Source organism: Leptidea sinapis, chromosome 23 (assembly GCF_905404315.1).
Source record: "Leptidea sinapis chromosome 23, ilLepSina1.1, whole genome shotgun sequence".
Classification (NCBI taxonomy): Eukaryota; Metazoa; Arthropoda; class Insecta; order Lepidoptera; family Pieridae; genus Leptidea; species Leptidea sinapis.
The window spans coordinates 8,192,102-8,205,913 of record NC_066287.1 but is presented as its reverse complement, the minus strand read 5'-3'; the positions used below and the strand labels follow the sequence as shown (position 1 = coordinate 8,205,913).

The 13,812-nt window shown below is 35.1% G+C and overlaps 1 protein-coding gene across 4 annotated transcripts in view; it reads right to left on the bottom strand.

Annotated features, from left to right (window-relative positions):
- Positions 1 to 7: 7 nt before the first annotated feature.
- The window catches only part of LOC126971279 (protein ECT2), a 62,550-nt gene continuing 48,745 nt past the window's right edge, over positions 8 to 13,812 (bottom strand). For 3 of the 4 annotated variants that reach the window (XM_050817499.1, XM_050817501.1, XM_050817500.1), the window contains 3 exons: positions 11,134 to 11,229; positions 8,692 to 8,841; positions 8 to 6,892 (listed from right to left, as the gene is read on the bottom strand). In XM_050817499.1, coding sequence (XP_050673456.1) covers positions 6,785 to 6,892; positions 8,692 to 8,841; positions 11,134 to 11,229 — 354 coding nt within the window. In that variant the 3' untranslated portion in view covers positions 8 to 6,784. The remainder of the gene's footprint in view (positions 6,893 to 8,691; positions 8,842 to 11,133; positions 11,230 to 13,812) is intronic. The other variant, XM_050817502.1, reaches the window with a different exon arrangement.

Sequence of the window (13,812 nt, the reverse complement as noted above, 5' to 3'; positions counted from 1 at the left end):
AATCACATCAAAATAAACCTTTATTTTTCAATCATTAAACATAAATATAAGATCTTTGTACAATGAAGTAATGCGGATCAATAACGACGCACTTGTCGCTTTTGAGCTGGCGGAGGATTCGAGGGCATTTGATTTATACACTGTCGACTTGCCGCGCTATTTACAAACTGTATCGGTCACAGACCACGGACGCTAGTCAGTGCCGGACTAACCACGTAGGAAGAGTAGCAAATGCTACGGGCCCCACGCGATCTTCTCTGCCTGAGCGTAACTTATTGAATGAAACTTATTACTAATATGTGGTATATTGAATTTACTTGATGTCACAAACACGTGACACGTTTACAAATTTTCATAAAACTATACACGTCAGACACTCGGTAACAGACTATTTCCAATATAGATAGAGGGCTCTTCGAAAGAAGATGCAAAGGGCCCCGCGCTGCTTTTTTTTATGACAATAAGAGACAAGACGAGCAGGACGTTCACGTTCCTGATTCTTGAAAAACCCAAACATTCTGAGCGGCACTACTCTCGGGGTCGTGAGACATAAGATGTTAGTCTCATTTGCACAGTAATTTCACTAGCTTTCAGACCGAAACACAATAATGCTTACACATTACTGCATCACGACAGAAATCCTGGCACAGGCATCCTGTGCAAAGGAGCCTTGCTTATTGCTTAATCCGGCACTGATTCTAGCACATGACGACTCGCGTTAAATAAGCAACAAGGCAATTTCTAGGAACGCTTTACAATGAATGTGCAACAGACACAACGATGGCGAGCAAGTACAACCACTACACTATAACCTACAATGCTTATTAACAATTAAAATATCACAATATTTACAAATTATTCAACACGTTATAATAAAACTTAATTAGACAGAACCGTTGGAAACTACGTAAATTCAATTTATACACTATAATTTACGCAGTTTCAACTGCCGCTTCACTAGGATACTATGAAATAATCGTTGCAAAAAAATTATTCTTGAAATAATTACAATTCAAAATGAATGCAACATAAATAAGTTTACCACCAAGTTTTTGGTTTCGCACCAGTACAATATCATTTGAGTTCATTTAAATTATTCGATTCATAATCACTGGAAATATAAATCTATGCAACGTAATACTATCAAATAACAATTCGATCGATCAAAACCTGCATTTACAAAAGGCACACCTTTCCACGAAGTTCCGGCCTCGCCGAAACGTTCACAGCGTATAATTAAATAAATATTAGTAATAAATATTAATGATATAATTGCCAATACCCCCCCCCTTGCTTCAACATCGAGCCTTGATTCATATACATTAAACAATCTTAAGATAGCATAATGAATAGCCGAACATTAAAATCAGAGTACACGCTAAAAAAGCCCATTTAACGACAAATAGTTATTGTGTAGGGATGGGCCGAACTTCGCCATTCGGCCGAAATTCAAGAGAAAACTAAACATAAATAATAGAACCAAAACTCTGTCGTATCTGTTAAATAATAGCCCTAAAGGGCTTAAAACACTTGCAACAAGAAAATATTAATATTTCTCATATTAATCCTCGTTAAAACACCTAAAAATACGTAATATGTAAACAAAAAGCACGCATCATGAAGATGTTAGCGAAGTCTCACGCGGGGGTGCGCGGAGAGCGACTGAATTTTTGATTTTTACCGAATGTTCGGCCGAAGTTCGTATTCGGTTCAAACCACATTCGGCCCATCACTACTATTTTCTGTTTTTTATTATTTGTTCAATTGTAACACGCTATAAGTTGAACCCGAGCGCTACTAAACTTTTTAGGATTGGTGCTAGTTTTGTAGTTTGCAGTGATTCAGCTCTACAACTATCAGAACTATATCTATTCGATGCCTAGATATGCCATTGTCGTTTAAAGATCTGATGATGAGATATGATATGAATTGATGAAGAATATATAAGGATTTGCGAGAGGAAAACATAACATCGTCAAAGCCTTAATACTGGTTTATTAGAGCGGCAATGAGCTTCTTACCACATCACTTTATTACAGCTCAATCTTATACGAAAGTTGTGGTAAATGGTAAAACATTTGACATTCATAAGTGTAATTTTTTGGTATAATTTGAATTAGACTGATTTGATTTGATTAATAGAATATTGACATAAGTATTTAGACACGTATTTACATATATTATTTTCATTCAATTGGCAATAACATTTCATCAATGTGTCAAATAAGATGTTTAAAAAATCTGATTAAAAATAATTATAGTTGTAGCTTTTTTGGCAATAAATAAGTTACTCACTTAAAATACTGAAATAGACGGACAATGCCTTGTATAGCCAATATTATATAAAGGACATAAGTAATAACTTGAGAATACCATCAACTTAGCTGTTAGTCGTTATAAATGTAGTCCTTTAACGACAATTTAATGATATGAAATAAAAATCTTAATATTTTCTCACATTTCTCACTGACAACACGGACTAGTAAAAAATAAGGACTCTGTGTCACATTACATAACAGTGTAGCACCAAAACAAGCCGATTAACGTGTAAATATACAGCCTCACGCACACAATTACACTACTACAGGCCAATAGGCGGCCATTATGAGAATTGTCATTGTCTTTGACAGATCAGTTTGCGTCTCAACAAAATATTTTAAAAATGCCGTCGTACGTTGTGAAAAAGTGTAGAAACGATACTATATAAGTATTTGTGGCCATATATGATTATTTAAGGGAGAAAAAATTGTATAACTATTATCCCCTAAGCTAATCGGCATTAACTAAGCATAACGGTGCTTCACTTGCTAATATCACGGTGCGGAGTCCTTTTTTTACTCGTCTGTGACTGACAATGGTTGATGACAGGTCTGTTTTTAAATATATTATTATCTATTCTAAAATATTACAACAGCAGAAACACAGTTTAAAATAAATATTCTTTTTAAAAATAGAACCAGAACTTTGCGCGGCGTTTTCATCGTTTTAAAACTAAACAAGAATATTTCAATTTAATTTTAAGTTAGATTACTTCTGTATTTTACTAAAATTTTATCAGAATACCGTTTTACTCGGTTAATCAAATTGTGCGCATTTTTTTTTCTTCTAATTCTTTTGAACGGTTTTGTGTGCTTGCTATATCTTTCAGTTGGTATGGAGGCGGATGAAATTACCACGCGATTAAGCCACGCCATTCATACAAACTCTTTTGAATGTATGTCATTGACTATCATTCATGTGTATTCCCGCCTTAATCTAATGTATAATAATATGACAGCTGCTTTACTACAGGTAACTATGACTAGAGCCATTTGATAGTACAAGCTGAGTCAATAGTACAGCTAACAAGAACAGTTGGCATAAAGTAACTATTAGGTACTACAATTCCACTGTCCTATTGACCGAATAATGTTATGTAATATAGATAGATACAAATATGGGGCTTCGAGAGCAATAAATATAAGATACGCAATTTTAGCTTATATACTCTATTGACTTGGAATATCGTTGTAGTTATAATTACTTGGCACTTTATAAATTGGTTCTATATGTACAACTATATAACTGTATATGCCAGTTATAATCAATATTTTATCAGTGATATCTATTACTAGCTGCCATATAAATTATATATGTAAACCTTCCTTGAGCGTCAACGAATCTTTTACAAAAGATCTCATTGAGATCGGTCGAATAGTTTAGTAGTTATTAGGGAACATACAAACATACATTCTCTTTTATATATATATAGATTAATATGGTATAGTATTGACAAACTATTCGTTGTTTGGAAAAAATTATGACGATTTATTACAATCACTCATGGCACATTCTATTACATGAAATTGATACATTAAATAAACATAAAATATTTAAATACGCTATTTAAGGGGTACAGATATATTTTGAGCTCATTATGTTACTACACAACAACGCGTTGTACAGTAAATAACAATTCCAGTTATAACAGTACACAATTCAAGTAAGAATATCTTAAGAGGCAATGGTCAGATTTTTTGTTAATGTATAATATTTTACAGTATATCGAATTGTATTGATCAATTTGCTTAACATTGAAGTTTAAGGCTGAGATCTATAGGGGATACTTAGATTTACGTAAAACGTAACTGAGTGTAAGCTTAGCATAATCTTTGATTTGTTTTTAAAGTCATTTGACAGCTGAAATTATACTGAGCTTAAGGCGAAGAGTAAGCAGAAAACACGCAAACATGGTGTTTTTAGGCAAGTTTTGTGGTGAAAGTATAGCATTTCGAGCTATGAACACTACTTAATCCTGTTACACATATCCTTAAGTCTTATTTGTAGGTTGCTAATGCTTGCTGTTGGTTATAGTTAATAATGCCGAGCCTTTTTGATTTACCACATTTCTTTGAAGTTAAACAAGTTTTTTGGCAGGCGTGACGCATTTTTTTGGTACTTCTCTCAGAAAAGTTATTCTTATAGCTTGTACTTTTTTGTGTAGGTTCATTTATTCAGATTAGTAGTATTAAGAATTTTGAAGATATTGGCTTTGTTACATAGATGGTGGGCCGGCAGCCGTGAACCCATATCTGTCAAGGTCGCTGGCATTTAGTGTCGCCTTAAGCTAAGATAGCCCAATGCAAAAGTCAAGTTTACGTTTTGTCATAACTAAGTTTTACGTAAGTAAAGTCTTAGCAAAGTCTAAGTACGCGCTATAGATCTCGGACGAAGTGTTACATATTTCAAAGTTACGTAGCTTAACTTACTCGCATACTTTGAACGCTTCGAATAAAATTTTTGACTTAGCTACATTAAAGAATAAATAACATAAGTACTCATAGCGGCCCATCATAATTATTTACGTTCAACAATATCAAATATGGTTTTTACTCAAAGTAAGCATTTACGTACAGCTTTTATTTATATATACATGTGATTTTGTTTAACCGGAATTGACGTAATTTGGTCACAAGTTACCAAAGAGTTAAAGTTTTGTTTGTACACGTACTAAAGCAGGGATTCTTAAAGTGGCAGATATCCCCTTAGGCCTTAAGGGTCAACATTTGTTTCCCAAGGCTGCGCATAAACGAAAACTGATTTTGGGGATCTATGAGGTCTAAAATCAATCCCTATTAATTTAACTAACTCAAGTTCTTATTTTAATCTATCAAGATAACTTGTTACCAAATGATAAATATTTAGTAGAATTGTTTTAAGATCGATAGTATCATTGTAGTACTTTTAAAAAACTCAACAGGTACATAAGCGTTCACAAATTTGCACAAGATGAAAAACTCGGCAAGTAAAGAATATTTTTTTCTCTTCGGAAAAAAATTAGATTCTTTTTAATAATTGGCTATGGAGGTGGGAAATGAGGTGTCCACAATAGTTTGGGTATCCGTGCACTAAAGTAGACCATACTATGACGGCCGTTTAGACAAATTGAAATTATTAATTAGCTCGTTTTTTTTTTAAATTAACATATATATTTTAAAGTACAAAATAGTCTTCATGGGCAATATTTTTTCGATACTAACATAAGTCAACGCCCCCGTTGAATTTCGTCAAAACGGCCATCACAACGTACCAGTTTACTTTGTGGAGAATTGCGGGTATTTCGAGCAAGAACGCGATAGTAAATACCGTTCATATTATCAATCTTTAAGGTCCAGATTTCAGAAGGTGTCTCACGAATCACGTAATCCGTGATCAAGCGTATTGTTGTCTCTTTTATGTACAGTTGTAAAAACAGTGACAACAATAGAGTATATACATACGAGTCAAACATTTTTAGAATATTACTTTCGAATTATTATAATTTAGTTGGCAGGAAATTAATTAAAAAAAATGCATAGACATTTTGGGAAATTCAAATATTTCAAAAGCGACGCGAAAGTGGCGTATGGATAGGAGAGAATTTCTCGGAAAACTGCAACCTGTTTGCTGTTATGAACTATGACGTCATAGTACATGTGTATCAAGCGCGACAAAATGACAGGCGTTTAGTGTCCGCAGCTGTTAGCAATATATTTATTTTTACCATTAATAAGAATAGTTTATTATTTTAAAGCGGTGTACACAATCGAAAGAAATATGTGCATATTCCCTGTCGATTTAATTATAGATAACGTATTGGGACATCTTCGAAAATACGGACCTTAGTCTCGTCGACACGAGCGAGTACACTGTGTATCGAGAGAGTGAGGGTATCGAGCGATAGCAGGACAGAATTGATCAATACAGTCACACACTTACATTTAGTGTGTTTTGCGAGTATCACATGTTCAATTAAAACACTTTATAAACCCCGTGAAAACATGGACCTGAAGACGCAAGCAAATATTTAAATAAATAAATGTTTATGAATACAAACATCCAATATACAAATTGTACTTTGAAATATGGCTGTAACGATTTGTATGAATATTTCCCACTCGCAGACTTTGAGGCAAAAAATCTAGGCGTCTTTTTCGCGGTCTCCCTCCCTCTCATCGCATGCAGCCTTATCTCTTTCATTATTTCGGGCTTAAATAATTTATACGTCTAGATAGAGTCTCTTGCTGCTAGACAACCGTTACTATAGTGTGCGTGACAAGCCACGTCTTACACTCGCAATTTGTATGTCACTTTGTGTTAATTTTTCACAGCTGTCATAGTATAAGATTTCGGGTTCACAGTTTGCCGGCAATACAATTATCAGGCCTTAACGTACACCGAGCACTCTGTCACCTGAGTACTAGGTAGTTTATTAAGCCCGGGCACTAGTCACAGTCTGTTGCGTGCGCGTGCGCATGTGCGTGCGTCAGAAGCGGCGCAGTGCGGCGGCGGCGCCCGGCGCGGCCTTGCGCGTGGGCTGCACCGACAGCGGCGCCACGCGCACGTCGCCGGCATTACCGCCGCCTCCCACCTCCTGCGACACACACATTACACACCTTCATCGTGAGGTTTGTTTGCTTAGAAAACACAAAACACTCTTAGGGAGGGTTAAAGGGAGGGAGGGGGTCGACTTAGTGTGACATTGTGTGACAGGGGGGGCGGGGAGGGGCGTCCCAAATTTTGTGATATCACAATTTTTCAAAATATGAAACTTATTGTAATATATCTAAGTACTATTGCACTAAATTTAAACTTTAAAACTTGCAATTAATATAATATATTTTTTTATGATTTTTTAATTTTCATGCCTAAGAATTTAAATGGAAATAAAAATTATCTATTAAATATATCAATTACATAAATTTCTAAATATAGAATTGCGAAATATGGACATTACACTTGGTAGGGGGAAGGCCGTTGTTACACTTGTCACAAATGTGACAAGGAAATTCGTGTGACATAAGTTATGGATAGCCCCTTAGAGAGATGGAACGGCATATTAAAATCTCCGGTTGTTAAGGAAAATCATAACCTATTAGAATTAATCTGTATCTAAACTAATAAACAAAACGAATCGATGTTCGTTTTTAATGGACAAACTATAAAAAACTATTTAAGTTGATTTTAAAGAAAAATGAGATCTCTACCAGAACTGCAAAAATGTAACCCACTTTGAGTTACATTATTGCAATCAAAAAGTATATAAAGATGTATCACAATAGTATTGCTACGCTCATAAAATGTATATAGAATTGTATATTATTATTTATATAACTATATAAAAATTATATAAAACTAGCGTCCCACAGAGTTTAATAAGCCAACATCACAACACACACCGCAACGGCCTCTTTAAATCAATTGAGTATTTTACAATGGCAGCAATTAATTATTTTTTTAAGGTACTGCCACTCCCAATATATGAAACATGTTTAAAATTGAAAGCATTTTAAATACCAAATATTTCGTAACAAATTGGTTGACAGTAAAGTCGGTTTACGGGCAATAATTTTACGTTATAACGGCATAAAATAACATGTTTTAATAAGATCGTTTATATGAGTCATAATAATTTTTTGTCAATATTTCAACATAGCCTATTATTATGCACTCGCCGACCGAATCTATTTTTTTAATAATAAAAGAACAAGATGCGTCACAAGCCGAACGCTATCGTGTCTCACTATCGCTTGTTCCTCGCTCTCGCTTCCACGCTCGACTCAAGTGGAACGTGACCATTTTTCGTGCGTGCAGCCGGCGTTCAACGATTTATAAGACATTATCACAATATAAATATAAAGTATCGTATATTGGATCCATCAACCTTTGGAGCTTGAATTCATTAATTATGTAAGTACCCATGCTTCGTGAGCATGAAAGTTGGTGATTACTGTCATAATTGGTAATAGCATCCAACAACTACACTGATTTATTAACTAATATTCGAACGTGTCTCTTCTCTTTCTCTCGCCTAGTCATACGTTCTCTTCCTCTTTAAAAGGCACTTATTTTTCTCAATTTTTTTCCTTTAGAATTCTATTTGATGTCACTTCAAACACTACCACCACCGCTTCGGAAACAAATGGCACTCTGAGAGAGAAAGACGGCGCAAGAATCTCTCCCAGCATTCTTTTTGCTTTTTTTTTAATAAAATAAACATGTACTGAAATTGTTATTGCTATAAAATAATCATAATCTAGTCCCAGGCTGCCCTATCACTTAGGTGGAGTTGTGGGATTTACGACATTACGGCCTTCATTTCGTATGTGTTGCGGTTGTGGTTTGTAAGTTGGGCGAATAATGTTATTTTGTTTAAGACATTGTTATACTTACGTTTATATTGTTACAACTGGCGAGTCTCATCTGTGCAAGTTGCTGCGACGCGGGGGTTAAGCTCGAAGTGGAACCGAAGGGTGATATAATTGAAGACATTGCACGTTTTAACTTGGACGGAGTTTTGTTAAACGATAACGCCCGCTCCACCTGAAACACATACTCAGCTCAATCTTATATCGAAGGGTGATGATACCGCCCCATGTCAAGCATAATCCATAGCCAAATTGATCGAAATTATTACAATGTGACCACAAGCATTGAATGATTTGTATTTGTGCAAGTGTTAGCAAAAGTTAAAATTAGTAATCATTTGGGGAAACACTTTTAGGTAGACTTAAATTAAATTTATTGAATTAGGCGTTACTTTGCGGAAATCAATAATTATACAAATGATTTAAGTTTTCTTTAGTGTTAATTCCGCCAATATTTGTCTTTAAAACAATTCGACACGTGTTTCGCCTCTACACGTGGCATCCTCAGGACGTGTTGTCTCGCCATAATCTGGCACGAGACTTAATCGTCTCTCTCTCAACTAAAGAAAACTTAAATCATTTGTATAGACTTAAACTATAAGTCACGGAGATAGTACGATTTTGTAAACAGTTTTAAAGCGATAAGTGATCTAATTCGATTATTTCTGCACAAGTAATTAAAAAAAAACTACTTACAGATACAAAAAATGATTTACATTAAATAGCTCTACCAAATATTATCAATAACAGCATACCAAATTTGACAATACAAAATACATGATATCTATCAAACATGTTTTCCAAAAAAGGTAACTTTAAGTTTAATAATAGTGGTAATTAGATATTATAATTACATTTAAGTATCTACTTAAGTGATTGAACATCCAATTTCAAGATTTCAATAGTATAATACGTTTAAAAATAGTAGATTTAGCACATAGCTTGATTCGTCGTAAGTAGGTAACCCGTGTTTACACAAATTTTACAATGAAAATCACTAGCTATCTTATTTTTACTCATTTTAATCACGCCATCCTTTTTACACATATTTGATGTAACAGTGTGCTGTGCGGACCTTTATTGCGATTGTTTTATGAGTATAGACACATAGATTTAGTTTATTTTATTTACTTTGCTATTTTTTAAAGTGATAACTCTCACTTCTGGGATTAACTACGCAAATTGGATTTGAAAACAAAATTTGTGAATAAATATACTCTCAGTTGTACATTTTGGCAGAATTGAACAAGACATACAAGATTTATCAACGACACGTGACTCGAACGGTTGGCTAAGTTGGAAGAGCGCTCGCACGGAACGCGTGTCTGTGAAATCTAATGTGTGCAATAATTATCCTTTCAGGATGAGTAAGTAGTTTTTCGATATCGTGTTTAGTTTAGAAATAATCGAGTAATGTCACTTATCGTTTCTACGCCGTATATGGCAATAATACGTTATTTTAGGTTGAATATTAAATTATACATAAAATACAATCAATTGTAGTATTTAAAAATGTCGTAACACTCCATCAACACACAAAAAGCATTACATATTATATAATAAAACGAAATAAGTAATGAATTAATGAAAACATTGGGTATAGCACGCTCACGAACATATTATTGTCATAGCGAAAGTTTTGTAACTGATCAATGGTTTACTTCAGTGAGACCAAGTTTGAAACCCAAAAGGTGCATTAAGCATTCCACGCACAGGTGATAAGGATAGCAGTTGGTTAGAATGTGTGACAGGATAGTTCGTAGAGGCAAGGCGGGCACCAAATAAATACGTACAGATTCTTAAAACCTTCAATGTTATCCACAACGCACCACTTTATTCTCATGCATTTTTTTACAATATTTATTAACTTCTAAATGTATCTGTCTATGCAAACTATGTTCCAAATTCGCATAGGTTAAACTTCAGCATCTATGCCATACTCAATAAAAATCCCTTCAATCCCTCTTTGATATTACAGAAAGAAGGTCCCACATGTTGTTAAGTAGATTTGCTAATACCATTTTATAATAATTGAGAATTCCAGAATTGCAAAGTAAAATTGGTAAAAGTTTTCGTTAGAAACCCCAAAAGATGTAAGCAATTTTTAGTTATTTCATCTAGCATTCGTTGGGGGTATTCAAAATGTGTATCACGTAACTACCTAATTTAATTAACCCACCCACATTACTTTGTGTCTTTGTCCCTGAGATTTAAGACACGTCTTGCCTAATCAAAGCAAATCACATTACACTTGATATATGTAATTTTTTCATACAGTTCATTCGGAAGTCAGATTTCCATAGAGAAGAACGAGCAAGTTATAACCCAAAGCTGTGCTAAATTGTCTGCCATGACAAGTCATGCGGTAGATTAGGATATCATTGTCTGTACTTAAATATTTAGTAGGGGTTAGATGGTGAGAGAAGGGCGGTCGCATAGGGTGTCGTTAATCGTGTGTCGGGCAGACCTGTGGTAGTAAGTGAGCGCGCAATACCCATGTGTCGAGGAGCGCCGCGGACGGAGCCCCACGCAGCCACCCGCCAAGTCCCGCCAGGGCCTCCAGCTACAACACAATCAGCTGTAGGCTGCGCGACCACACAACCACACCCTCACATATTTTTTTTATGAAAATAAGGGACGAGACGAGCAGGACGTTCAGCTGATGATAATTGATACACCCTGCCCATTACAATGCAGTGTCGCTCAGGATTCTTGAAAAACCCAAAAATTCTGAGCGGCACAACAATTGCGTTCGTCACCTTGAGACGTAAGATGTTAAGTCTCATTTGCCCAGTAATTTCACTAGCCACGAAGCCCTGTAGACCTAAATACAGTAATGTTTATACATTACGTTTCACGGCAGAAATAGGCACCGTTGTAGTACCTACGCATAAGCTAGCCGGCATCCTGTGCAAAGGATACGACGGTGACACCGAATTCGAAGACTTATTAATAACTATTTGTATCACCACACGGCCAAATTATCCCTGGACCTAGCTGGAACGTGAAGCCCCTCCCGTCCCCCCTTCACTCCCTCGCGCTCGTCTTGTAGCATCAGTACGGTTCGCAGTTACACTACACCGTAGGCACATGACGTGATATTTTTGTGCTATCACTGCATTATTTTTAAAGTTTTCATTGTTACGTTTTGACTTTTGTTGTTAATAGTTCCGTAGTTTCTGTTTTACTGTATCGTTATAATAGTACTGCCAGAAAAATAAATACTTTTTTTACTTTACCATTAAGTTATTCTTTTTTTGATTTTCCATCATTATTAATAATAATAATCAGCATCACAACACAACATCCTTACATCAATATATACTGAATCTATACTGACAAAAATAAATCGTTTATTTATTAGTAATAATATCCTAGTGATGCTTCTTTTGCACACCGTAACAAGGCGACGATGTGACGTCATAGACGTTAGGTCCAGAGATAATGTAACCGGGTAGTGCATGTCTATTTTTACGAACATGGTCTGTATGCTCTTTAACACCAATGTGTGTTTAAAAAGCTAACATCATACAACGCTTTGCATGAATTCAGCTTTTTAATGTGGTGATATGTAGCATAATACCCACAATAATTATTTATTATTTAGAAATAAACAGTAGTAGGTATTTTTTGTCACAAATAATAGACTAAATACAATAAAAGATGTTATTTTATACCAATATAATTCTCGATAACGCCATAAAGTTGTGTACCAGAATATTATATTAGTTATAATATAAGTTATGTAAAAATGAGATAATGAATTCTGTATGTACAGTCAGCAAACACATTATGTGATGAATAATTTATTTACAACTAGGCAGTTCTCAACGTAGGACACGCCGAGGGTACCAAATAATTTTGAATAATGGCAATGCGTTATTATTGATTCATTAGACATAATATTATCAACATCATGCTTTAGTTACATAACATACAAAAATTACTTTAGACAATATTTTATAGTTGAGAAGTAGGTATATTACATTATTTAATCTAAATGAGTTTACCCGTAACACCGCTAAGGATATCTACAAATGCTTAATACACTATAAGGTAGATACCTACCGATGTTTCACAGGGCGTTACAAATTAAAAACTAAAACTAAACTAAAACTAAAAACTGCTGTCGGTAGGCGAATCTTTTTGAGTGTTATGCGATTCAGTCAGCGCGCCAATACAAGTAATAGTACAGTAGCGTAACTCAGCGGTCTCCTTGAAATTTATACCTACGTGTGGGCGGAGCGCTAGTACAATATATACAAAGAGATTGACGACGCGGACGACGTGGCGCAACTAATTTAACTCGCAAAGCGACCTTTCTCGGCGGTGCACAGCGTAGCACTCAATGGTTTTGTCTTTCCAAGATTGCTTAGCGGCCGCGTAAATCGTGTGTATGTGGGCGTGCGCTCTTGTATGAAATTAAAAGTACTGTTCTATTACTGTACTGTGGTACGCCGCGATAAATCGTCACGAGAGCACGTGCCACACGCATCTCTTTTTGACTACATTTGCGATCTGTATTTTCATAAAAAAAATTAAACAATAATTCAGTAGACTTTGTAGTTATCTTGACTGAAAGTGGTTTGCTTACCTGGAGCACAAGTGAGCAAAATAGATGAAAGTACGTTAGATAATACGTAATCAAAGACATTTAAAGAGGATAGACCAACAAAAACTCATTCACATCAAATCGAGTGACCTCTACTAACAAAATGACTTTTGATGCGCGTTCAGTCAGTATTCAGACATACAACGCGAGACAAAAAGCGACAAAAATGTCGAATTGTTCCGTTTTGTAGTGTAAAATTCGAACAGTACTTTAAAGCAAAGCTCATTAACAGTACCTATAAAGTAACATTACCTATCATCAGTGTATACAATCGACTTAATAAATATAAATATAGTTGCTGCTTCTGGGCATTTACAGAACGCAATTATCATAGAACTTGGTCCTATAATACACAATTCTATAATATCTCTTTTGGCGGGAAGCAATGTGATTGGTTAATTTAGAGCGCGTCATGTACGCCACGCCCATATCTCAAAAAAAATGCGTTTACGCGGACTTCATAGTAATAGTTTGTATTGTCGGTCTAATTTCTTTAGGCGTAATATATCGCTGCGAATGGTACATAATGGTGCG